This window comes from Gorilla gorilla, chromosome 12 (genome assembly GCF_029281585.2).
Source record: "Gorilla gorilla gorilla isolate KB3781 chromosome 12, NHGRI_mGorGor1-v2.1_pri, whole genome shotgun sequence".
Taxonomy (NCBI): domain Eukaryota; kingdom Metazoa; phylum Chordata; class Mammalia; order Primates; family Hominidae; genus Gorilla; species Gorilla gorilla.
In genome coordinates this window covers 68899009-68926122 of record NC_073236.2, presented here as the reverse complement: position 1 = coordinate 68926122, position 27114 = coordinate 68899009, and the positions used below count along the sequence as shown (strand labels likewise).

At 48.1% G+C, this 27114-nt stretch overlaps 2 protein-coding genes across 2 annotated transcripts; both read right to left on the bottom strand.

Moving 5' to 3' along the window:
• Window positions 1-928: 928 nt before the first annotated feature.
• On the bottom strand, window positions 929-11655 carry CLEC4F (C-type lectin domain family 4 member F). Its single transcript, XM_055378913.2, has 7 exons — window positions 11545-11655; window positions 10877-10993; window positions 10457-10546; window positions 7096-8214; window positions 3507-3658; window positions 1394-1512; window positions 929-1040 (listed from the first exon to the last, which is right to left on the bottom strand). The coding sequence occupies exons 1-7, from the start codon at window positions 11603-11605 to the stop codon at window positions 929-931; spliced, it is 1770 nt and encodes a 589-aa protein (XP_055234888.2). The 5' UTR covers window positions 11606-11655.
• Window positions 11656-21289: 9634 nt separating this feature from the next.
• On the bottom strand, window positions 21290-26852 carry CD207 (CD207 molecule). The gene is made up of 6 exons (XM_004029382.5): window positions 26780-26852; window positions 26567-26683; window positions 24722-25096; window positions 23977-24128; window positions 22779-22897; window positions 21290-22279 (listed from the first exon to the last, which is right to left on the bottom strand). The coding sequence occupies exons 1-6, from the start codon at window positions 26850-26852 to the stop codon at window positions 22129-22131; spliced, it is 987 nt and encodes a 328-aa protein (XP_004029431.1). The 3' UTR covers window positions 21290-22128.
• Window positions 26853-27114: the final 262 nt, after the last annotated feature.

The window sequence follows — 27114 nt, the reverse complement described above, 5'->3', positions numbered from 1 at the left end:
TGAGGCAGGAAAATTGTTTGAACCCGGGAGGCAGAGGTTGCAATGAGCCGAGATGGCACCACTGCACTCCAGCCTGGGCGACAGAGCTAGGACTGCTAGGACTTTGTACCCCTATGAAGTCCCTGTAGTTTGTGTTCAACCTCTGCTGTTTTCAACAAACTAGCAAAAAGTCACTAGCTATAAAGCCCTTAATAAAAGTGTGCTTGTTTTGAGACAGAAGGAACGCTGAGGGAAGGAGAACCAATCCAGGGAGGAGAGAGCGTAGTGGCCACCACAAGGAACAAGCCAGCCCGAAGCTTTTGTTGATCCAGCGAGTATTTATTGAGGACCTGCTGTCTGACAGGCCTGTGCTGGGTGCTGAGGCTACAGGGGCACAGCAAGGCTCTTCCCTTGAGAAGCCACTGATGTCACTGGGTCACTCGAGGTAAGCATGTTTGAAAGGGCTAAATCAAAGAACAAGGCAGGAAGTCCACAAGGCCAACGGAAGGCCCCAGAGAACAAGCAGAGCTCAGAGGCTCCGAAGGCATCGAGGAGGAGGAGGGTCAGTATTGGCAGGCAGGAGCAGCCCCTCAGCTCTGGCCTGCCCTCAGGCCACACCCTGGCCCATGGGCTTCTTGCACACCCACTGATAGGGGGTGTCACAGGTCATGTCATTCCACTTCTGCTGAATTTGGACACAGTCTTCAGTCAGCCCATTCTTGTGCCGCCAGTTGTCAGGCTGATTCTTTTCCCAAAACCTGAAGACAACAGGGCTTTATACTGTTAGATGAAGGCAGCATCCCTTCCTGGTGCTGGGGCTTCTAGGGAGCTGACATGGGATGAGTCTAGGGAGCTGACTTGAGATGGGTCCTTCATCCCCTAGAGGCCCTAGGATGAGGACAGGGCTGGGAGAAGGAGTACCTTGAGGGTGTCTGTGCTCAGGTTGCACTTAGTTACTGAGGATCCAGGGACAGGGAGGGGTGTCTATGAAGCTGCAAGCTCCCACCCCAGAATTCACACTAATATACCTTCTGAGTGGGCAGGATCCCTTGGAACCAGGCCTGAGTAGGGCAGGGGGAAAAAAACAGAAAGACCCACTCACTGGCTGCATGCCAGCCTCAGGACCTGTCCTTTCCTAATGACCCTCTGTGGAGGAGTCCAGGTGAGAGCGATGACCACACCTGTGTGTCCAAACGCACACACATCACACACATACCACACATACACCTCGCACACCACATGCATTACACATGCCACATACATGGCACACACACCACACATACACCACATACACACCACACACGTCACACACACATATACACACACTACCACTTACTGGGAAGGGACACACAGTGTGTAGCTAGGTCCACCAAAGACAGTGCCTGGGACAGCGCCTGGTGGTGGCTAGACTCACGCTTTGTTCTGGGCGGCGTTGAATGGTGTCCCATCTGTCCAGCGCCAGGAGCCCTCTGTGCCCCTGTCAGTGAGACTGATCCAGTAGTACACTTTACTTGTGAACTCTACCAGAAATGCCTGCAGAGAAAAGGCAGTGTCATTGTTTGCCCCTGTGTGTGGGGAGCCAGTTCTCCAGGCCACCTGGAGAACCTGCTTATAGATATACACATAATTATATATGCATATCAAAAACTGTAAACAGAATTTTAAAACACTTTTATCTCATTTGGGGAAAGTTAAGAGGTAAGACAAAACTGTGTACTATAGAATTTTTTAGGATATCTAAACTCAGGGTAAAACCAAAGGAAAACATTTCTACTTCTTTAGTAAATGGCTTGTGTGAAACCTCAAGCTCTCACTCTTTTTTTTTTTTTTAATAGATGGGTTTGTTTGATGAGGATTGTGATCTAATGATTGTTTAGCAGCAATTTTACCAAACTGTAAATTCTTTCATTAACAGGCATTATAAACAGATAATACTAATCTTGTTTAAAAACCATGAGTGCCACACTGATGAATATACAGCTTATGAATAACTTAAAAAGTATTTCCCATTTTAGGCCAGGCACAGTGGCTCATGCCTGCAATCCCAGCACTTTGGGAGGCCAAGGCAGGCGGATCGCCTGAGGTCTGGAGTTCGAGACCAGCTTGGCCAGCATGGTGAAACCCCATCTCTACTAAAAATACAAAAATTAGCTGGGCATGGTGGCAGGTGCCTGTAATCCCAGCTACTTGGGAAGCTGAGGCAGGAGAATCCCTTGAACCCAGGAGGCGGAGGTTGCAGTGAGCCAAGATCGCACCATTGCACTCCAGCCTGGGCAATAGAGCAAAACTCTGTCGCAAAAAGAAAAAAAAAAAAAAGTATTTCCCATTTTAAAAGGCAAACACAGGATACAAAAACCTATACTAAACAAAGAAGCTATAATATGGATACACGATTGATGTGTCTAAAATGATATATACAGTACGTAATTAATGTTAATTATGTGATCAGTACATTTTCCCATATGATTCCCTTCATGCTTCACTTTCCCCAGAAATTGAATTCTGTACTCCCTCTTCTAAAATTGGTACAATCAGGTTATCCTTGGACATCAAATTATATTTCATCACAAATTTAATAAACCAATGGCACAAAAATGTTTCATTTTCATATTCATCAAATATCTGCCAATGATGAAAATAAACGTGAAAATATTCTGTAAATCCTACGGCATACTGATTTTGGTGTCACTACAGATGATTCCTTGTTAGTAATCCTGGCAAGTTCTGATAAGGACCACGACAGATGAGCCACCTGGGACAGTATTGCGTTTGGTGGTCCTCGGACCCATAGTTGTGTGCCTGGTCTTCCCAAGAAGCCTGGGTCTCCTATTCATGGGCCCTCTACAGCAGCTGGATTAACTGACATTAAAATCAAGACAGGCTGGATGCAGTGGCTCACTCCCAGCACTTTGGGAGGCCCACTTCGGTGAATAACTTGAGCCCATAAGTTTGAGACCAGCCTTGGCAACATGGCGAAACCCCATTTCTACAAAAAAATACTCCCAAAAATTAGCCGGACATGGTGTCGTCCGCCTGTAGTCACAGCTACTCGGGGAGCTGAGCTACTCAGAGGGCTGAGGTGGGAGGATCGCTTGAGCAAGGAGGTCAAGGTTGCAGTGAGCCATGATCAGGCTACTGCACTCCAGCCTGGATGACAGAACGAGACACTGTCTCCAAAAAAAAGATGACTGGAAACAAGCCTGAGAGAAAAACAAATGCATGAGAAGGGAAGTGTGCTCCTAGCACTTAAGGGCATCACCTGGTGCCACCTCCCCTTGGCCTTCCTCCCTGCTGATGCCTCTTGACCTCTGGTGTCTCCCTCATTCATGGAAGACATGGAGGTTTGCTGTCAGGGATTCTACCTCCAGTGCATGTGCTCATCAGAACTCACTCAATGTTTGCTCCCTGCCTGGCAGAGGAGACATGGAGGTCTCTGTCATACCCGCTGAGAGCAGGAAGGCCAAAACACCAAAGTCCCTTATTCCACACCAATTCCACCAACAACACTCCATGCTCGCAGCTCTGACCTGCTCCTCCTTGGAGGCCACAGATGCCAGATGGGCTCCCTGGGACACACAGAACTGCTCAGCCTCATGCCAAGACTTCTTGACACTAGAAAAATAATATAAGCTTCCACCATTGAACTTCCAGCCTTGCAGGATCATCTGGAGAAGCTGACCTGGAGCAAAGATTGGGGAGAAAAGAGAACCAGGAGCTGCTGGTAGGAGTCCCAGAAGGAACTTTTCTGACCTCTCTAGGGCCTGCCCACTGAGGTTCACAAGCCCATGAAATTCTTGATGTCCAGTGCTCCAGGAGAAAGGCCTGGGGGGCTGCACTGCTATCTCACTACCCAGCACTCCAGGAAGCAGCCCTCAAGACGCCCGGCTTGGGCACTCCTGGGAGGCTCAGGCAGCTCTCTTTCCAGATACCCGCTTCCTGGCTATCCTGCCCTCTCTCCCAACTCATTGCTATCACCTGACAGTCCTCTCCACCCCAACTCCTGCCATCTTCCCTGGGGATTTTACAGGTATCCCATAGCCTTACTCATTACCTTGTCTTCATCTCCATCCACTTGCACTGCCACACCCATGGCGATCCTGGGACCTGGTCATCACCTGGTCTGCCTGGCCTTCCATTTTTCAAACTCTTATAGCTCATCCTGTGAGCACAAGCCCCAATTCTGTCAGCTCTTTCTTCCCTCCCTGCCACAACAGCCTGCTCTTTGGCATCATCTATGCCACAGCTGTTTGAAACGGTGCCGCACAAGCTCAATTAATCACCACATTGTTCTTTTGTTCAACGTGCATTGTGCAACGTTCCTTAACTTCTTCCAGCTAGCCACTGCCATACTGTACAAAGATCAATCAGACATGATTGATGCCCTTAAGGAACTTAGAGCCTAATAAATGAGACAGATGGAAAAAAGGTGTTGAAGATGCATTGATTAAAAAACACATGCACAGTAGAACAGTCACGGAAGAAGGTATGGTCTGTTTCATCTGAGCAGGAGGTGGGGCTCAGGAAGCACACCCTGGATGAGATGTTACTGGAGCTAAGTCTCCTTTCTTTCTTTCTTTCCTTCTTTCTTTCTTTTTCTTTCTTTCTTTCTTTTTCTTTCTTTCCTTCTTTCTTTCTTTTTCTTTCTTTCTTTCTCTCTTTCTTTCTTTCTCTCTGTCTCTTTCTTTCTTCCTTCCTTCTTTCTTTCTTTCTTTCTTTCTTTCTTTCATTCTTTCTTTCTTTCTTTCTTTCTTTCTTTCTTTCTTTCTTTCTCTCTCTCTCTCTTTCTTCCTTCCTTCCTTTCTTCCTTTCTTTCTTTTTTTGAGACAGAGTTTTGCTATGGATGCCCAGGCTGGAGTGCAATGGCGCGATCCTGGCTCACTGCAACCTCTACCTCCCGGGTTTAAGCGATTCTCCTGCCTACCCTCCTGAGTAGCTGGGATTATAGGTGCCCGCCACCATGCCTGGCTATTTTTTTGTATTTTTAGTAGAGATGGGGTTTTGCCATGTTGGCCAAGCTGCTCTCAAACTCCTGATCTCAGGTGATCTGCCTGCCTTGGCCTCCCAAAATGCTGGGATTACAGGCGTGAGCCACTGTCCCCCGTCTGGAGCTGAGTCTTAAGGGACTGAGGAAGAGTTTGCCAGGTGTTCAGTGTTAAGGAGAGCACCCCAGGCAGGGAAAAGGATCAGCACAAAGGCATAAAGGTCTGGAACAGCCGGGCACAGCCTGATCTATTCAAGCTACTTGGTATACTTGGGACATAAAGGATGGGTGAGTGATGAATTTGGACAGGTTCACCAGCACTAAATGGTACATCCCATGTGAAACAGTTTGGATTTTTTTTCCCTATGAGTAATGGGAAGCACTGCAAGGTTTTGAGAAGGATGGTAATATGTCCAGATTTGCACTGGAAAAACGTCAACCTGGTGGAAGCTGAACCAGAAGAAGGTACTCCTAATGAGGACAGAAACACCAATGATAACACAATGGCGAAAGTCCCAGTAAGAGATGGGTGTAAATCAGGGGTTCGAAAAGTGTAGTCCCAGACCATCAGCATCACCTGACAACGTGGTAGAAATGCAAATTTTCAGGACCACCATAGCCCTACTGAATCCAAAATTATGTTTTAACAATCTGCTTCAGCAAGCCCTCTGGTGGTTCTGATGCCCAGAACCAGTCATCTAAACCAACGATTGGCAAACTCTAGCCTGTCAGCAGTGTCTTTTTAATAAAATTTATCAGAGCGTAGCCATGCTCATTAGTTTACTGTCTTTTTCTTTTGCTTTATAATTACGAACAGAGTTGAGTAGTTGTAACAGAGATCGTACAGCCCCAAAGCCTAAGATATCTAGTTCTTTGTCCTTTAAGAAAAAAAATTAAGCTAATAGTTCTCAGCCCAGATGCCAGTAGATCCACCTAGGCATTTAAAAAAAAATACCGATGCCAGACACCCTCACCAAAAAAAAAAAAAAAAAAAAATCACAGTTCTGGAGGTGTGTCCCCAGGCATCAGTATTTTCAAAGCTCCTTGGGCGATTCCAGTGTGCCCCCAAAGTGGAGAAACACTGGGCTCATCTAAAGCAGCAGTGAGAGCTGGGAGGAATAAGGACATTGGGGCACTAGGAGATGTGTGAAGAAGTGGGGCCTCTGACTCCAGACCAGGAACCGGGCAAAGCAGTAAAGTGGAACATCACTGCTGCCCACCAAGCCCTCATTTGTCAGCCCGCATTTCTTCAGTGGCTGCCCCAAACACTCCCTTCTGTCTCTCAGCTGCCCTCTTGTCCACAGGCCAGTCAAAGAGAACTGCCTGAAGTTTCCAGAATCTCATGATTTTGTGTCTCCATGCCTGCAAACCCTACTTGCTTGGCAAACACCTATTCATCCTTCAGGATGAAGTTCAAGAGCCATCTTCTCACAAAGCATCTTTTGATCTTTTCCCCACAGATCTCTTCCCTCCCCCTAGAAGATTCCTTTTCCCTTCTTTTTGTTCTGCCCCCAACCCCAGTTCTCAGTACCTGCTTCTTACCTATCAGCCTTATACCTGTCTATATGTCTTTCATGCAAGTCTTTACTACTAGCCTGTAAGCTTCTCAAGGGTACCTATCACACCTTATTCACCTTTTTACCCAGCACATCACAGGGCCTCAATAAAGCATCAGGTGAGGGCATGAATGCTAGGTACTTTGTTAAAGGCCTTACATGTGTGAACTCATTGGATCCTCACTGTGATGCAAATAATATTGTCTCCCCCTTGCAGATGAGAAAAGTGTAGCTCAGAGAAGGTAAGTAATATGCTCAAGATCATACCATTTGGGATATCAGGAAGTCAGAAATAAGGCTGTGTGGCCCACTAGCCCATGCCGTCCTTATCACACACGTGCACCATTTACAGTTGGTTTCCCGTGTTCATTTGGTCACCGTGACCAGGATATAAGCAACTTGAGAGCAGAAACTTCCCACCTCACACCATCTCCACAACTGCCCAGGCTCCTTGGGCCCATTTCCCTGGATTTGGTCAAGGAGATGCATGTTACAGTAAAAAAGAGGCTGATGAGATGGAAGACTCTACCCTCTCAAGAGACTGTGCCCTCCCCAACAGGACTCCCCTCTCCCACTTACTTTGGGTTCTTTGCAGCTCTTCCTGTGAAATAACGACCTCATGGAGGGTCTTCAGGCGACTCTGCTCCTGCTGGATTTCCATGGTTAGAGCTCTGGTGTTCTCTAGATCCCCTCTTAACCTCTGGATCTCGGCACTGGCCTTCTGCAGATTGCTGTCTAACATCTGGGTCTGGGAAGTTAAGGCTGAAGCATTCTTCATTCCTTGTTTTAGGGTCTGTATCTCTCTGCTGGCATTTTTCATATGACCATTTAAGACCTGAATCTGGGCATTTAAGGTATTCGCATTTTCCATCCCTGCCTTGAATACCTGAATCTGAGTATCTGTCTGGTCCAGACAGCCATTTGCTTTTTGGGTCTGGGCTGTGACCATTTCCAAATCCCTTTTTAACACATGAATGTCATCACCAGCCCTTTCCAAATGACCTCTTAAGAACTGGATCTCAGCACTACTGTTGTCAAAACTGCTTTTTATAAAGGCCTGGGTCTGGGAGTTTAAAGCATTTGTGTTCTGCAGATTTTCCTTTAGTCCCTGGATCTCAGCATTGGCTCCCTCCAAACTATTTCTTAAAACCTGGTTCTGGGTCCTCAAGTCATTGACACTATCTAGATGGCCTCTCAAAACATGGATCTCAGCATTAGCGTTCTTTAAACTGCTATTGGCTAACTGAGCCTGGGTATTTGCCGTTTCCAAACTGGCATTCAACAACTGAATTTCAGAGTTTGCATTTTCTAAGCCTCTGCTTAGCACGTGGAGCTCAATGCTGGTGTTTTCTAAACTGCTTTTTAAGAAATTCAGCATCTGGAAAGTTAAAGCATCTGCCTTTTCAAGGTCTCCCTTGAGCCTCTGGATCTCAGCATGGGTTCCCTCCAGGGAACTCCTTAACATCTGTGTCTGCAAACTCAATGTAGTGGCATCCTTTAGAACTCCTTTTACCATCTGGATGTCAGCACTGGTGTTTCCCAGATGATCACCGAGCACCTGGAGCTGCGAATTGACATTGTCCACTCTGCACTTCAACATCTGGATTTCTACTACCCAGGCACTGGAATTCTCCATGTGGCCTTTAAATGTCTGGATAAGCTCTCGCATTTCTGCCTCCCTGCCAAAGTGGTGATGATCTGGAGGGAGGAAGTGAAGAAGGCAGCCAAAGAGGCCCATTATGTAGGGTAGCATTTTATGGGCCAACCAGAGTGTTCCTAACATTTCCAAGGGAAATGGGTACTGCACAGCCCTCAGTGCTCCCCCAAGCACCCTCCTGGTCACACAGCCACCCAGACCCTGGGGACAGTCCACCTGAGAATGTGGGCCAAGAAACAAAGATCTAATTCACTGTTACACACAAATGAAGGGGTCAGAAGGATTGAAATGCTTGCCTGCTGTAAGCCAGCTGCCACCAGGAGTCATGCTGGTAAGGCTTGGATTATTTTGTCGTTATAATTGCTCAACTTGAAAGTAATTGATTTTATCATTTGGAGCTGTTGAAGTTTAATTTTACTGGAATTTCACCATAGATCGGTCATTATGGGAAAGAAAATAGGTATGAATAAAGCCTGTGTTTAGTCCTACATTATATTTGTACACCAAGCATAGAGCCTCTTGATTCACCATTGTTACTTGATAAAAACCACCACAAACATAAGTTTTATGATGGCAAATTCCATGGAGAAGAAAACACAAAGGAAAGAAACAGAAACAAAACAAAATAGGTGTGCTGGGAGGAAGTACCCTGTTCAATCAACAGGGCTATGATAGAGGCATGTCATGCCCTCCAGGTAACTAACACTGCACCTCAGCTGAGATGGCCTTTTAAAGAGCCAGCACCCCCAGTGTTACATAGTGCAAGGGTCCCTACAGAACAGTTTGAGGATACAGGAAACCTGAGTAAAAGGCCTTGCGCTGGGGTCGTTGAAGGAGACCCCGCAGCCCCTTTAATCTGCAAGGTCTTTCCCACCAACCTCACATGCATCTACCTCTGGTCCTGCTAGCATCCTTTGTTCACCTCACGAACTAGGACCTAATCTCACACATCCATGATCCCCTTCTGATTCCAGTCTCCCCTCAGGAATAGGGAGAAAAACCCAAGTTGGCAGGGACCCTTTCTGGAGCATCCATGTACTATTTCTCATGCACTGCCTATGTAGATGTGTGAGACCTCAGCCACCGTGCTAAGATAAGAGAGGGGAACTTTCAAGGTACTGGGAGTTCAGTCAAAGATTCTGCTTTGTAAAGATAGACAAACAAATCAATGCGACAGAATGGAGAATACAGAAGTAGACCCCCACACATATGGACAATCGAATTTCAACAAAGGTGCAAAGGCAATTCATGGAGAAAGATAACTTTTTCAACAAATGGTGCTGGAACAATCCATTTCACACCATTATACAATAATTAACTCAAATGAGGCAGAGACCTAAATGTAAGACTAAAAACTGGGCTGGGCGCAGTGGCTCACGCCTGTAATCCCAGCACTTTGGGAGGCCGAGGTGGGCAGCTCACGAGGTCAGGGGATTGAGACCATCCTGGCTAACACAGTGAAACTCTGTCTCTACTAAAAAATACAAAAAATTAGCCAGGCGTGGTGGCGGGCGCCTGTAGTCCCAGCTACTCCAGAGGCTGAGGCAGAAGAATGGCATGAACCTGGGAGGCAGAGCTTGCAGTGAGCCGAGATCGCGCCACTGCACTCCAGCCTGGGTGACAGAGCGAGACTCCGTCAAAAAACAAAAACAAAAACTAAAACTAAAAACTGTACAATTTCCAGAAACAAAGGAGAACATCTTTGTAGCCTTGGATTAGGCAGATTTCTCACATACGAGACCATGAGAATAATCCATAACAGAAATAAAATGATGAATTAGACTATCAAAATTAAAATCTTGTTAGGAGAATGAAAAGACAAGTCACAGACTGAGAGAAAATACTTGCAAATCACATGACTAGCAAAGAACAAAGAGTACATGCTCTATGATCCCTTTTCTATAAAACTCTAGAAAAAGCAAACTAATCTATAGTTACAGCAAGTAGATCTGTGGCTGCCCAGGGATGAGGAGAGGAAGGGAGAGGAAGGAATTACAAAGAGCCACAAGGAAACTTTGGGGTGAGGAGGATGACTATGTGATGATGATTGTGGTGATGGTTTCAGGGGCACATACATATGTCAAAACTTAACAGATTGTATGCTTTAAATATATACACCATTAGACCTCAATAAAACTGTGTTTTTAAAAAATTATCTCTTTCTATGAGGATGGTGGAGCCCATTCAGTGGTCTGAGGGTACCAGGGGAGAAGCTCATCCTAAGGTCTGAGCATCTGAAGGCCCCAGCTCCCTCTGCACCCCACCCCCACTGTGGCTACTCACTGTTGGGTTCAAAAGGTAAATGCCCAGTAATGTTGTCTCCCAGAATTACAGCTTGCACAGGCTTCAGAACAGGTCTTGTGTGCTGTTGAACTGAGACATTCCATTTTTCCAGGTCAGCAAATCCCCAGCCCTGAGCCTGGGAGGATATGCTGTCCCACACAGAGGTAGAGTTCCAGAACCGGGGAGATAGCAGCAAAGACCCTCCCAGGGTTTCCCTCATGAACCTCAGTTCTTGGGAGGCTCCCCCTTGGACAGTGGCCTTTATCTGTTCCCAGGGAAGCTGTGGCTTGGGCCTGGAGCTGGAGGTGGAATGATCTTTCCGGGAGCAGAGAGGCCTACACAGTGTGCATCTGGGGCCCCTGGGGACTTTGTGCTGAAAGGAGAGAAAGTTAGTGAGATTTGGGTCACCTGGGGGCTTACCCACTACAAAGAGAGTCACAAGAGAGAAGACCAAGGTCACAGCCATAAATGCCGGGGTAGCCTGAACGAGCCTCGGTATCTTGGGGGCTGCAGGAGCCGTTGCCACAGAGTCCACCTCTGCAGGGGAGAAGCCAGTGTCCAAGGTGAGAGGGTGCTGTGCAGGCTGAGACACAGCCTTTCTGATTCTGTTTCCTGGGTTGTCTAATGGGGATGATAACTACTGCCATGCTTATCATGTAAGTGGTTATAGAGAAGGAAGACAAAACACTCTGGGCTGTTCACCAGAGCTAGATGTGGATATGGTAGCAACACAGAGCTGAGGAGCTCTGAGACCGAGACCACCGCTCTCCAAATCTCAAGGAGGCTTTGGTGGTGCACAGGGCACAGAACCTGGCACAGAGCACAGAGCAACAAAAGTGTAGTTTGAATGAAAGAAGAAAGGAAGGGAGGGAGGCCTCACAGGACCAGCTCAGTGTGCAGGGCCGGGATTCCAAGCCAGGACCATCTGAATTCAAAGTTCATCCCCTTTCTCTTGCCAGGTCTGCATCCCCAAGGACAAGGGTCTGGGGAGAGCAATAAGACAGCAATAAGCTGCCTTATGGCAGAGGGCCAAAGGACAGGCAGGCTACTCCCTCACTGGGCACGAGCTGGGGCCCCAGTTTTCTCACCTTGGGGGTGCAGGGAGACACACTGGTTATCTGTGCAGAAGCGGACTGCCTCACCATCCATCTCTGCTTCCTTGATCCTCCAGCACTGCTCCCAGCCACTGGCTCCTGGAAGGGCCGTCCTGTGGACCAATGGCAGTGGAAGCAAAGCTGAGACACCCACACTTATATGCTCCTGACAGAGGTCCTGACCACCCTTCCAGCTCTTCCTCCCTCCCTGCCTGACTCTGCAGAAACCCGCCCCAGTGGGCCCCTCCCCTAGAGGCTCCCAAATACCCATCTGCCCTATTTTCTTCCTCTTCCCATTAGCACCTTCCCGTCAGTTCTCAGCCCCATCATCCCAGCCTCTGCTGCATCCAGCATAACCCCAAACACACCTCTTCTTCTCTGGGGGCTGGGACTGGCACCTAGGAAGGGGGTCTCAGCTTTGCACAGAAAACATCCTTATGACTATGGCTGACCTTTAATTCTAGCCCCAGAACCTCTTAAGTAAAAGGAGTCAGGTAAAAGAGGGGCCAGGTCAGTGCGGCCGATATTTGCAGGTCAAAGGAGGAAGCGGGGTGACCAGCCACTTGGGGACTCACAACTGAATTATAGTATACAGGAGGATGTGCGGAGGTTATATAAAAATACTACATGATTTTGTACAAGGGACTTGAGCATCTGTGGACTTTGGTACCCATGGGGGTCCTGGAACAAATCCCCTGCAGATACCAAGGGACAACTCTGTAAAAAATCTATCTGGTCTTCATCTCAGTTCCTGACACAGAACTCCTAAAACCCTTAGAGTTTCCTGGGTGACAGGAGTGTTTTTTGTTATTCATAATAAGCCCCTTAGGACTACACTTGGGTTTATGCTAATGAGGTGACACAGGGTGGACCCTTAGATAATTTCAGGCTGGAGGCTGGTCCCAGAAAGACCAAACATGGGATTAGACTTTGGAAGATTGGGACTTTCAGCCACCCACTCCCATTCCCTACTCCCAGACCTCCAGGTATGGGAGATGGCCTGGGGTCTGGGCTATAACGACTCTTAAAAAATGAGATTCAAGGAGCTTAGGGATTGGTGATCCACATGCCAGGAGGGTGTCATGCCCTGACTCCACAGAGACAGAGTCTCCTGCACTTGGGACCCCACTGGGCCTTGCCCTGTGTACCTCTTTATCAGGCTGTTTTTGTCCTTTACAAGAAAAGAATAGTAAGTACAGTGTTTTTCTGAGTTCTGTGAATTGTTCTAGTGAATTATGAAAACTGAGAGGTTGTTGCAGAAACCCCCTAATTTTTTGTTTGAGACAGGGTCTCCCTCTGTCACTCAGGCTGGAGTGCAGTGGTACAATCATAAGTCGATGCAGCCTTGAACTCCTGGACACAAGTGATCCTCAGTTCTCAGCCCCAACATCCCAGCCTCTGTCACATCCAGCATAACCCCAGCATAACTGGGACTACAGGTGTGTGCCAACATACCTGGCTAATTTTTTATTTTTATTTTTTTGTAGAGATGGGATCTCTTTTTATTCCCCAGGCTGGTCTGGAACTCCCGGCTTCAAGTGATCCTCCCACCTCAGCCTCCCAAAGTGCTGGGACTACAGGCATGAGCCACCTTGCCTAGCCAGAACCCCCAAATTTGTAGTTGACCAGGCAGAAGTGGGGTCACTACCTCACTTGTAGCTAGCATCTGAAGGGGGGCAGTCTTGTGGGACTGAGGCCTTACCCTGTGAGATCTGTGCTAACTCTGGAAGTTAGTGTTAGAATCCGTTTGAATTGTTGGATGCCCAGCGGGTGTCAGAGAATCGGCTGGTGTCAGGAAAAAGCACACATTTGGTGTCAGAAAATACCAAGCAGGCCCCAACTTCAGCTGATTGGATCCATGCCTCCTGAGGTGACCAGGTTCTCAAGACTAACTCAAAAGAATCTGATGGAGCAGGCTGGGGCCAATGTGTGGCTTTCAATGAGCCCTATCCCTTCCAGGAGGAACAGATACTGCTTCAGGGGGTTCCTGCTGCTGGGTGGGCCTAGCATTAGAAGAGAAGGCATGAGGCATCCCAGTGGACAGTGCCATGGAGCTGTGCAAGCGTGATGTCCCTGTCCCTGCCACAGGGGTTACCAGCTGAACAGAACCAATATTCCCATGGCTGGTCAAGGAACCCCTCTAAAAGCCAGTGCTGGGGTTACCAGCAGATTCCTGTTCTTTGGTTCCTTCTTGTCTCCATTACTTCAAACGGTCACAATCTTTTTGAAATAAATCACATTTTCTTTCACTTTGGAAAGTCTAATTACATATTACACCATCATAGCAACTCTTAAACAAACTCACAACCTTGCAAATGGCTTGTTCCATCCATGTTGTGTTGTTTCTTTGCTACTTTCACCCTCTGTTCGTATGTCCCATTCTCATGTCTTTTGCACAGATCCTGGGGTCAGCCTCTTATAGGTCCCCAGCTGCCGACTAACAACACTGCAGACCCACCACAAAGGTGGAGAAGCCACATGGAACGTGCCTCCTCTGAGGCCGGGCCAGGAGAACAGCTTTGGCCCAGGAGGAGCCTGTGCCATGCGTGGCTGATGTCAACCCGGCAAGCAAGTCGCCCCGTGGGTAGGGGATCTGCAGGCAGGAAGGGAGCGGTTGCCCACACCCAGTTCATGATGGTGGGGGTGTGTGTGTTTGTGTGTGTGTGTGTGTGTGTGTTGAACTGTGCAGTGTTAGGGGCCCAATGTGTAGAGTGCAGAGCCACCATTTGCTGCCTTTTACCTCCTGTTTGTTGAAAACTGACCTTAGAGAGGAGGGCACAGCAGGAATGAAGGGTGAAGGCACCCATTTCTGGACTATCTACAGCGCTGCCTGAGACCCCAGTGGTGTCTGCCAGACTCCTTCTCCGCCACATAGAATGGGATGGAAGCTGCTGGAAGTGCCTCCCTAGAGGCCCATCAGACACCCAGGGCTGGTGGCTGAAAAGAAAGGGCTTTTCTTAGTTTCTGTTTCCCCATACACAGGAAGGGCCCAGGCTGGCCCTACTCAGGACCTATTTCCTCCTGAGGCCTGAGAGCTGAGGGAACCCCGAAGGCAGAACTCTACGGATCCCTTGCCCAACTGGAAGGTCAGAGTCTGGGCCAGGAGAGGGGCATAGTTCTTCCCTGGCCTCCCCACCCACCCTCCGGGCCCCAGCTCTTCTATTTCCCACAGGAACACCATCTACCAGCAGGGGAGAAAAACCAGGGGGTTGCTATGTCTTCACTGAGAGGCTCTCTGTTCTCTGGCCAGACAAAAACAAATGGGCATTAATACAAGAACTGGCCAGGCACAGTGGCTCATGCCTGCAATACCAGCACTTTGTGAGGCCGAGGCAGGTGGATCACTTGAGGCCAAGAGTTCAAGACCAGCCTGGCCAACATGATGAAACCCTTGTCTCTATTAAAAATACAAAAACTAACTGGGCGTGGTGGCAGGTGACTGTAATCCCAGCTACTCGGGAGGCTGAGGCAGGAGAATCAATTGAACCTGGGAGGCGGAGGTGGCAGTGAGCCGAGACTGCGCCACTGCACTCCAGCCTGGGTGACAGAGCAAGACTCCAAAAAAAAAAAAAAAAAAAAGAGTCTACTTGGGCCTAAAGCCAAACCAGAGGGAGCCAGAGCCAGGAGAGGGAGAGAGGCGGATTCTTTTTTTTATTTTTTAATCCAGGACATTTTATTTAATAGTAGGGACAGCTTCTTGACATGATGTGAGCACTTGTATTCAGCAGTACAAAGTGTCCTGATTTTACACCCTACAAAATACAGCAACGACAATTCATCACATTTACAGGCCTGAATGCAAACTACCATCTCACCTGGCTTTTATTCCATTCATCTCCTAACTGTTCTCCCTGCGTCTCCTCTTACCCCCTCTCAAGTCCTGTCACCATGGTGCAAGCATAATGATCTTTTCAAAAAAAAATAGGTGTACACACAAATATTACTTAGCTCTCTCAGCTGGGAGAGGCAATGATGTTCTAATAGCAACAGCCACACAGCACCCAGGTTTTGGTTTCTAACACCATTCTCCAAAAAATGGAAACCAGGGCTCATTAGAGAAATGGCTGACTCTAGAACTGGGGCAGGAAATACTCAAGATGAGCCTGGAGCATCTTGTAGTACCAGAAAGTAAGGAAATGCTTAGTTACCAAAAAAAAAAAAAAAAAAAAAACTGAGGGAAGTATGTCAAAATGACACAGGAACCAATGAAGGAGCTCCCAATGGCCAAAGCCAGAGCAATTTGAGCAAAAACAAAACAAAAAAACAAATAAAGTAGTATTGGATTATAACCCAAAGTGTAAGAGAAATATCTGTGAGTCCATACTGACATAAATGAATGTCTGAGTAAGTAAACAAATAGATAAGTCTCTAGGGCAGAAAATGTCCAAATATTTTATGTAAATATCCCATTCTGAGAAAAGTAGAGTGTAACTTCCTACTCTTTCAGTGTGAACTGCATATAGTGACTTCCTTCCAAAAAGTTCAGTACAGGAAAAGGGAGAAAAGAGTAACTCTGGAGTCAATAAACTTGGCAAACACTACCCCAGCCTGGAGATCAAGGTCAACACCAACAGTAATGAATTCTATTGATGGTATGTACCCTTCATAGGATGTGATGAGAACGGCCCTTTATCTCCATGGTCTTCCTCCTGAAACTCAGTACCCCAGTCTAATCATGAGAAAAACACCAGACAAATTCCATTTAAGGGACAATCTACAAAGTACCTGACCAGTGGGCTCCTCAAAACTGTCAAAGTCTTCAAAAACAAGGAAAGACTGAGAAAATGTCACAGCCAAGAGGATCCCAAGGAGACATGATGGCTAAATGTAACGTGGTATTCTGGATGGGATCCTAGGAGAGAAAAAGGATGTTAGGGGAAAACCAAGGAAATCTGATTAAAGTATGGACTTCAGTTAAATATTGGCTCATTAATTGTGACAAATGTACCATACTAATATAAGATGTTAACAATAGGGGAAATGGGAAAGGGTGGGTATATAGAAACTCTCTGTATTATCTTCACAATTTTTCTGTAAAGCTGAAACTATTCTATAATATAAAGTTTTTAAAAAAAATTTTTGAGACAGGGTCTCACTCTATTACCCAGGCTGGAGTACAGTGGCGTGATTACAGCTCACTGCAGCCTTGACCTCCCAGGTTCAAGCAATTCTCCCACCTCAGCCTCTTGATTTGCTGGGACTACAGGCACACGCCACCACACACGGCTAAGTTTTGTATTTTTTTTTAGAGACAGGGTCTCCCTATGTTGCCCAGGCTGGCCTCAAACTCTTGTGATCAAGTGATTCTCCTTGAGTTCTGTGCTCTGTGAACACAGGCATGAGCCACTGAGCCCAGCCTAAAAAGGTATTTAAAAGATATTAGGGATGGCTGGGTATGGCAACTCACACCTGTAATCTGAGCACTTTAGGAAGCTGAGGCAGGAGGATCACCTGAGCTCAGGAGTTTGAAGCCAGCCTGGGCAACATAGCAAGACCTCATCTCTACTAAAATTAAAAAAAAATTAGCTGGGCATGGTGGTGCACACCTGAGGTTCCAGGTACTCAGGAGGCTAAGGCAGGAGGATTGGTTAAACCCAGGAGTTCAAGGTTGCAGTGAGCTGTGATTGTGCCACTGTACTCCAACCTGGGTGGCAAAGGGAGGCCCTGTCTCAAAAAAACCAAATTAAAAAAAGACATAAGTAGTAATTATGGAATCTCAGAAGACCAGAGTCAAGCTTTAGAGTCTATGCTGGCAGGAGGAATGCTCCAAGAACGGCAGCACTAAATCTAGTCTAAGCTCTGAAAAACCACCAGGACAAATCAAAGGTCTCACATGGTTGAATCTGACCAGTGGTCCCTGGGTTACATGACTGCACTTTAAAAATAAATAAATAATTAAATTAAATTAAATTAAAACAGGGTCTTGCTCTGTAGCCCAGGCTAGAGTGCAGTGGTGTGATCATGGCTCACTGCAGCCTCAATCTCTTGAGCCCAAGCAATCCTCCCACCTCAGCCTCCCAAGAGCTAGGATTACAAGTCCGTACTACCACACCCAGCTAATTTTTTTTGTATTTTTTGTGGAGACGGGGTCCCACTGGGTTGACCAAGCAGATCTTCAACTCCTGGCCTCAAGTGATCCTCCTGCCTTGGCTCCCAAAGGGCCTCCCAAAGCATGTAGCCTCATGCCTGCACTTTTCTGCAAGGAAGGCTGTAAGTGCTAGTTCTACTTCTAAGCTGAGAAGGTGAACTCAAAATACAGGAAGATACCTAAACCAAGAAGCTGTTCAGGATAAAGGAAGAACCACAAGAGTGTGACAAATGTTTTCCAGTGACATAATTCTATTGCATGTCTGTAGATCTTGTTATTCCTGGAAGCATTTAAGCTTTCAAATGTAACAAATCATTTGTCACGCTTCTTCAACACTAAGTCAAAAACAGATGTCACTCATCTGCCTAAAACACTTCAATGTTTCCTCCTTGTTCTTCACATAAAATCCAAAACCCCTCCTCCGGCTTTGAAGGCCCTCCAAGAGCTGCCTGTCCCCTGCTTCACCTCACACCACACTCCAGCTAGACTGGACTTCTCTTGGTGCCTCAGGCCTGTCACACTCCTTCTCTGCATTTTCTGTTTCCTCTCTCTTTCCTCGTCTGTGTCCCCATCCCACTCTGCCTAAATTCTGCTCATCTCTCAAGGCTCAGCTTATGTGCCTCTTCCTCAGGAAGCCTTACGAAATCCTTTCGCTTTAGGCTCCCATAGAACAATAAAAGTTTCCTTTTTGAAAACACACTGAGTTTATCATAAATTGGGTAGCCTGTGTTTTCTCCCCCAAAAACAGAGATTCATTCTGAGACCTGAAAAAAAAAGAAAGTTGCCTTGGGACAGATAGGAGGGGAGGCTCTTGGAGGTCTGGGATGGGAACAGACAGGTAGAGAGAAAGGAGGGCCTGAAATCTCTGAGGGAGGCAACACATTGCCCTGCCGGGGGCTACCTGGAGCCCTGGCCAGGTGGGGTCACCAAGGGAGCCAATGGCAGCCCCCATGCTCAGGGCCCAGCCCCAACCAGGGCGACAATGCCAGGAATAATGCCAATAATCCCAGAAGCCAGGGTGCTTTGTAAGAAAAAGGGGAAGTGCTAGGCAACTACACACGTGTGCGCGCGCGCACACACACACACACACCCCACCCAAATAATGGCTTATCTTCCAAAGCACTGGGAAAATTAAAGCAAAGAAAGCATAGCTCATACAATATGAGAAAAAGAGGAGAGAGAGAAAGAGAAAGCGAGAGAGAACGACAAAGAAAGAGAAAATGAAGTTATTCAATAGATAGATAGATCAATAAAGCATAAAAACAGAAAAATAAAATATTATAGTACATGTTCACGAGCATTAGGACTAGTTGTTCAGTGGGGGTGATTCAAGTATTTTTTTCTCTTCTTTTATATTCAAACACAAAAGGATAAATTTTTCAAGAGTATTTTATTGCAACATTGAAAGAGGGCATGTCAAGCATTGTTAGCCAGCCAAATCAGACAAAAAAAAGAAAGAAAACAACTAATGTAATACAATAAATACCCAAGTTGACTGAGAAAAAGTTCTCACCTGTCCCTGGCTCCCAACTTTTCACCTGACAATGGAAAAATCCCCAGAATTTCACAAGAAATACTGCGGCGTCCATGATACGAGGAGCTGCCCAGGTATTGATAACACCCCAAGACCTGCTAGAGACAGGACTAGAGCACTATCAATGGTGGGACTTCCTGGGTGAGGCCGCACTGCCAGCAGAAGGGCAGGTGCCCATGTAGCGACCTCCCTGGAGAAGCAAGGCATGCATACAGTGGGGGAGGGAGCCAAGGTCACAAGACAAAGCAAAGCGACAGGTGTCCCAGCTTTCTCAAGGGAGGAAGCCAAGGCAATGCTGCACTTGTTGGGTTCAGGCTGGGGCACAGACTCCAGATAAAAACACATCCTCACTGACTCAGGCTCTTTCAGTTTCAAGAAAAAGCAATGGTTGGGGTCAGGAGCACAGCCTCGTAAGGTCCCCATGCACAGAAACCAGGAGGATCAGAAGGACTGGGAGGATCTGAGGCAGCCCTGGGAACGGGAGCAGCCGGAGCCCCTCAGGCTGCCCTCCGGGACCTCCATTGCAACTCCTCTGAGCCGTTCTCTTTTCTCTGCCAACTATAATTCTCTGCAGTCACTTCTTTTTTTTTGAAACAAAGTCTTGCCCTGTTGCCCAGGCTGGAGTGCAGTGGTGGGATCTCAGCTCACTGCAACCTCTGCCTCCCAGGTTCAAGTGATTCTCCTGCCTCAGTCTCCCAAGTAGTTGGAATTACAGGTGCCCACCACCATGCCCGGCTAATTTTTTTATTTTTAGTAGAGATGGGGTTTCACCATGTTGGCCAGCCTGTCTCAAACTCTTGACCTCAGGTGACCCACCCACTTCAGCCTCCCAAAGTGCTGGGATTATAGGCATGAGCCACCATGCCCGGCCTGCATTCATGTCTTTCCTCTGCCTCATAGCTTCTGCTCGTTGCTAGTTTCTTCCAATGCCACGTGACGGCCCCTCCAGCCTTTCTCTTAACTCAGTGCCTTCCAGCTCAACTTCCTTTTGTTAACAGCCTCATCCTCTTGCTATTTCCTGGTTCAAATTCTTTCCCAGAGAAATGGTCTGATTTTCCCAGCTCATCTCTTTGCCAAAACCAACCAGAGATCCCCGACCAGCCTTGTTCTTGTCACCTCCCATTTCCTCCATTGGTGAGGGAGGGATCCCCTGCCCTAAATAGGACAAGATGGCCAAAACACGACATTTGACACTGTGCAGGTGAGACTGGCAGCAGTTTACTAGTCACAAATACAGTCTACTGGGGAAAGATATCATAAGCCACACAGGGCTACACGGGGTCACCCTCAGGAGCAGAGTGAACCAGCCAGGGCTGTGGGAGGCAGGCCTTGTAGTAACAAAAGGATGAGATGCCCCGGGTTCCTGTAGGAGGATGTGATTGGCTTGTTTGAATAGTTTCTCAGGCTGGCAGAGAAGTGAAACCCATTAAGTAGAAAACTGGGTGGCGTGCAGCTGGTCCAGATGATAGGGAATTAGCCAGGTGGGGACCAAGGGCAAGGATATATCTGGTGAGAGGCAGGGAACTCAGGGTTAGGTCTTTGGGGCCCTGTGAGGCATAAAATGTCACAGCAGCACGTGGTATTTCAGGTCTTACAATGCAAGCCTGTGCCCTCAGCTGTGACCCATTTGTACCCAGAACAGCACACTGCTGGTTACAGTTATTTAAGGAAGCATCTTTTCCTGAGGACCCTAATGAAGACCTGTGCTCACTCCACCCTCCCCTCCTCTCTGTGGTGGCTGCTGCCTGGATTCCCGCTTCAGCCACTGGACTTGGGATTTGGAACTGATGCCTGTGGAACTGGGTCTCTGTGAAGAGTGGGGAACCTGCTGAGACTTGTTCTTGGGAATTGAGCTAGAGACTAGAAGATTGTCCAGTGAACAAGAAGAAAGATCACCAAGATCGTGACATTGGAGACCTTGCTCTACTTTAATAAAAACTAGAGATAAGTACTGGTCACATTTTGTGGCATTTCCAGGGCTGGAACTTCCCCAGTCCTTGTTATTTTTGACTCCCCAGATGTTTCCTGAGGATACCCTAGAACTTCATGTCCACCAGAGGAGACTGCCTTTCCCACATATTCACCTGGACAACCAGAAATGAAAAAGTGCACATGGAGTGAGTCCTTGACCCAGGCAGCATTTTATTCTGAGGAAGCTGGAAGGTGAATTCATGAAGGCACTGAAGGCTGCTTCCCATGCACAAGACACAGGAAGACAGGAAATGCAGAAGGAGGAGGAGGTGCCAGAGAGGTGAGGACAGAGGCTGGATGGATGCTGGGCGGAAGGCAGGGCTCGGCACTCCAGTGTACTAAGGGAGTGGAAGGAGAAGGGAGGCTGGGTGCCAGCCGAGCTCTGAAGGAGATACAAGTCCGTGTCAGCCGCTGACTTGAACCAGAGAAGAACGGGTTCAGGCTTTAGATGATGTGGATGAAGAAACCACTGGGGACATACCATGAGCAGGATTTCCAAGAACAGAGCTATTTGCACTGCAAACACAGCCAGCTGCTAGCTGCCAGCACAGCTAAGCAGAGACATGGAAATTCTAGGGGGTTTAGCCAAGAAAAGCCCTGGATGACAATATCAGGAGAATTGCTTGGTTGCTCTGGAGTAACTTTGATGTGACGAAGCTGAGGCTTCTCTGAAAGAGTGGAAAACCCCAGGGTGTTGTGCCAGATTATGGGTCTTGATCCTCCTCAGCAGGGCAATTGGAACTTCTAAATCCTCTCTACTCACCCCTCCCACTTTAACCTGAATTCTCCTTTCCATTCCAGCTGCCTCCAAGAGGTCAGAGAATTTCCAGCCAAGACAGACGGACTCCAGAATGCCACTGTGGGACAATTTTGAAGCAAGAAAAATTAACGTGCAAAGTCATCCTGGAGTCTGGGGAAGAAAGAGGCATTTCCTCATGTTTAACAAGCGTTGGAGCTCAAAGAGTGAGCTTGGGAGCCTGTCCTGTCATGGTTCTGATGGGACATAGGGTCGTTTACAAATGAAAAGAAACGTTTTGTCACATGGGGCATCATTCCAGGCCTGAAGTGAGGGAGCCTTTATATTGCCACAGTGTTCATTGTTCCCAGCATTGTTGGGCTCACCTGGAATCCAGAACCTACCAAGAGGGGGGAAAAGATGGATTTACAAAGTGGAAAATCAAAAAGAACCTATTTCCAGTGAAGAAATGAGTTAACTCAACCCCAGCTTTAGTCCTAGGGAATGGCATAGCAAATGTCTGCACCCAAGCCTCAGAGGAAGGGGACTGGTGAGACTTCTATCTCTAAGCTTTCACACGCCCCAAGTCCAGGTCAAACCAACCCACCACTCTCAAGTCCCTACACAAACCCACACTGTGAAGACCTAGACTCATGACAAGATCCCTGAAGCTGGCCAGGTAGAAGGCCTTGTTGCCAAACCCCAGAGGGCGTGGAGGGCTTAGGTCCACAGCCAGTTAGTGACAGGGTTGCGCTCGATCTTGGTTGCAATGTTCCTGTCACCCTAAGACAGGGAAGAATCAGAAACCCTGTCTCATGGGGAACATCGCCCCCACTCCCTTCATGCCCTGGCCATGGCCGGGGAAAGTCAGGCTGGCAGGGAGGGCTCCAGGGGCTTACCTCGCACTTTGGACCTTGTTGAATGGCGTGTCATCCACCCAGGACCAGTCCCCTTCCATCCCTGCTTTAGTCAGGCCAATCCAGTAGATGAGTCCCCCCGCTGTTTTATACAGAAACTCCTGTAGGAAAGACAGGATAAGCAGAGGTGTGGCCACACTTGGAGCTTGATCACCTGTCTCTGGGTGTTCTTCACCTGCGCTCAGTGACAGCCCTGACCCACAGATGCGCTGCACAAACTGGCCTCTCAAGCCTCTTCCTGCCCTTGCCCGGAGCCCAGATTTCATCTTCCAGATTATGATGTGTCCCTGCTCTGCAGCTAACAAGCTCAGGACTCAAGCCTTTCTGCCACTCAGGAAGCAGGTGCTGAAGCACAGGAAGGCCTCAGCTGAACTCCAGAGCACGGACCGCAAGAGAATGGTTCATATGATAACACCTGAATTAAATGACCCCTGAATCCACATACGGCACTGTGCTGAGTCGTCCATATGCATTCACTTCTTTCCTCTGAGGCAGGTGCCATCACCATGCATGTTTCATCAAGTGAGGGCCAGTGAAGTTTGCCCAGTGAAGTTGGGTATTCCACCCAAGCTGCTAGGACTAGTTAGATGGCAAGGTTCGGGCTCTAGAACTACGCCAGAGCCCAGGCTCTGACCTGCTCTGCTATCCCACCTCCCAGATGAAAAGGGCCTGCCCAATTTCTGCCTCACCAGGCAGGAGACTTCTTGAGTCATGTGGAATCATTAAGGCTGTTCACAAATATTTCTTTTTTTCTGGGCACATGGAAAGTAGATCCTCTCTGCCCTGTTCCAGGAGTACTGGAATCCAGGATCCTCCAAATCCAGGAGTACTGCAAAGCTTACTTAACTTAATTAACATAACTTAAGCTAGTGAAATGTAAGCAAAAATGAGGTATGTTAAATCTGGGCGGAAGCTTTGCACAATATGTCAAGTTCCCTTTTCCTGCCCCAGCAATTGTGGAGACATGTTAAGATGAAGACTCCTTGGCCTGGGTCCTTGAGTAGCCACAGTGAGCACAGCCCCCTTGCCGGCCCTTATTCGACATGGTACTGAGAACTAATCCTTCTTCATTAGGTCATCAATATTTGGGGATTTTTGTTCACACAGTATAATCTTGCCCATCTTCTCTGGCCCAGTGTTCATACGCCCCCTTCACAGAGCCCATAGGCACAGCACTCACCTGCTCACTCTCTGAGGTCACCGAGGTCAGGTGTGAATTCCTGGACACACAGAACTGCTCGGCACTATACCAGGTCTTTGGAATGAGAGAAAAGTAATAGAAGTTCCCTTTGAAGTACTTCCAGCCTTGAGAAACCACCTGTAGAATATCATCTAGAGAACAAGAGGTAAAAGTGAACTCTGGTATTTTTGATTTCTTGGGATGCTGGCTTGGTGGGGGCACTTGAATGAGGTCTCAGAGACAGCAGCAAATGGAGCTGTGCTCTGGTGTCCTTGCGTCCTTGTATAGGGGATTAGGGACACTCTTTCAAATCCTGAAAGTCAGACAGAGACTAATAGAGTCTCTGGGACTGGAGAGGTTATAATGCAAGAGGTTGGACAAAGAGTGTCTTCCCCATGATGAGGAAGCAACCCTCCATCAGCCATGACAAGTGGCTGAGCCCCTGGACTCTAGAAAGGAATTTGAAGGGAAATGACTAGGTGTGGGCCAGGGTGGACATCCCCTAATGCTTTTACATTCTGCACTTTTGTGTGGGAGCTCTAGCTGGACCCTGGTCTCTTTTCTCCTAACAGCCCCTAAGTCCTCCCCAACTCAAGCCCTCTCTCCTTAACTTCCTAGCCCATGGCTGTCCCTCTTTTGCCCCCACTCTCCTCCCCAACCCACCAGCCCAATGGCCTCAGGTCTGGGACAGGTAAGATCCCATGGGCTGCTGGTCAGCTTCAATGTAATTTTCTGAGTCACTTACTTTGTCGTTTGAGCAACTTGCTCATATTCTCCAAGCTGCCCTGGAGTGCCCGGATCTTTGTATTTAAAGCACTGGCTTTCTCCAAATCACTTTTTAACTCTGGGATTTGGGCATTTAAGGTACTGACTTCTTCCCAACTTCTTGTTAAGATCTGGATCTGTGCGTTGGCCTTCTCCACACTGGTTTTTAACTTCAGGAACTGAGAACGCACATAACCCAGGCTCACATTCACCATCTGGATCTGAACGCCAGCTGCCTCCATGCCGTCGCTATTCTTTTTAATTTCAGAATCCAGGGTGCTGATGTTGTCCACACGACCTTTCAGCAACTGGACATTGGTCTTTACATCTGATATGGTGCCCATAAACCGGGGATCTGGGATTGAGAAAGTCAGGAGGTCAGCTGAGGGGAGCCCCAGGGACAGGAGTGGGGGTGTTGTCAGGTTGATCAAAGGAAGGGAAGGAACAGGCTGAAGCTTCCCAAAGAACCAAGACAGTCCAATGGGCCACCCCAACCCTCCAATCATTCATTAACATACAACAAACGTGCAATGGGCACCTACCATGTGCCAGGAACATAGGTGGATACAGATAATGGGGAGATTGATGAAACACAGGCTCTCTGTGAAAAGATTTCACAGGCAAGCAGAAGCAGGAATTAGAAACCATTCCTGAATTTTCTGAGTGTTCAGGGAACATTTGATAAAGGGTGCCCTCCATGAGCCCCGTCACTCTCCCCAGAACTTGATTCCCCCTAGACCCCACCCCTTGGTTGCCATCCCTCTGTTTTCAGAAACCCCTGCAGTGGCCATCTGCTAGGACAGCACCACTCCCCCACATCTGTCCATGGGCCCCTCTGTGACCATGGGAAGAACCAGCCACTAATCTGGAAGTGGCTTCTCCAGAGAACATGGAAGAGGAGATTACAAAACTGTTTCTCCCCTTCCCTTGCCCCACCCACTTTCACATTCTGCTCAGGTCCCAGGCCTGGGTACCAGAGAGAGGATCAAAGATAAACCAAGAAGCTCAAAGGCGAGCCCTGAGGAAAATGCCATGCTAGAGGCCAGGGGTCTAGGATGGGGCAAGGGGGACTCTGCTCAGAGCCTACAAGTCTAAGACCAAATATGTCCCGAGGCCACAGAGGGAGAAAAAAAACCCAACAGCTTCTTGGGTCCCCTTGCTCTGCTTCCTGGAGCCCTGGCAGGAGGAAGAAGGCTCTGCCAGCAGCAAAGGCCATGAAGCCTGACAGAGCCAGAAAAGGAAGAAAGATAAACCATGCAACATCAAATGAGCAGGAAGCCTCCCTAGATGTGATCTTCACAGGGACAGGAGAATGAAGACAGCACCAACGAGTCCTGGTGAGAGGGGACTGAGTCATGGAGATCTGTTGGCTCGTTGGCCAGGCTCTCTATCTGGTGAGTTGGGGCCAATGACACATGAGGCTCGGTCCTTCACAGGGTCAGGAGACATTGCACTGTCAAGGACTGTCCACAAGGCTCTAGATCCAAGGAGCAGAGCTCAGATTGGTGGCGGGGTGGACGGGGAGAAAATAGCACAGGATGAAAAACTAGATGAATGTTTCCTGAGGACAAAAGAATGTATCCTTGAGCACCAATGTGCAAATGCTAATCCCAATAATCTCCCAGAAATTGGGAGGGAAAGAGCATCAGCTCACCGTACCGGGGGCGGCACACCCTGTTACTGCACATGGAAAGAGGAGGAAGGAGACAAATGAAAAAGCCACAGGCAGGAGAAACCCGGAGAGCAGGGAAGTGGTCTCGATCTGGAGGGAGCCGGCTGGCCACAGAGAGGGGCTAAGCCCAGACGATGAAACATGAGGACTTACAAAGGATGGCCTGCAGCAGGACGGAGGCGACCAGGACCAGCGTCAGGCAGATTAATGCAGCACGGACTGTGGGTGTTTTCCCTGGGACCAGAGATGGACCGGACTTGGGAGGAGGCTCTGTTGGAAGAAGAAGAAAATGTGTGTTGAAGGAGCAGCAAAGGGCAGGTTTGCACACAGAACACGGAGCAGGTTCTCAGCAGCGATGTGGCTTGCCTCGGGGCCAGAGGGAGATGTTCTGTTTGTCCACAGTGAAGTGCGCATCAGGGGCCTCCCTCTCCACAGTCATCCTGAGTGCTCACCCTTATCCTGGGAGCACAGGTGCTTCTGGCTGCCTGTCTCTCCAAGGGCTCTTATCTAGAGGAAACAGGAAGTCAGTCCCACAGCAGGTCACCATATCATCCCAACTTCCCTATTCCTGACTAGATACCTTGTCTGGCTTACTCCCGTCCTCAGAAGCCTGAGCTTTCAGGAAGAGGCCATTTGTTGTCTTCTCTGGGGGTCTGTTACATGGATACATTAACCATCTTGTCCCAAAGCTATCCCATTTC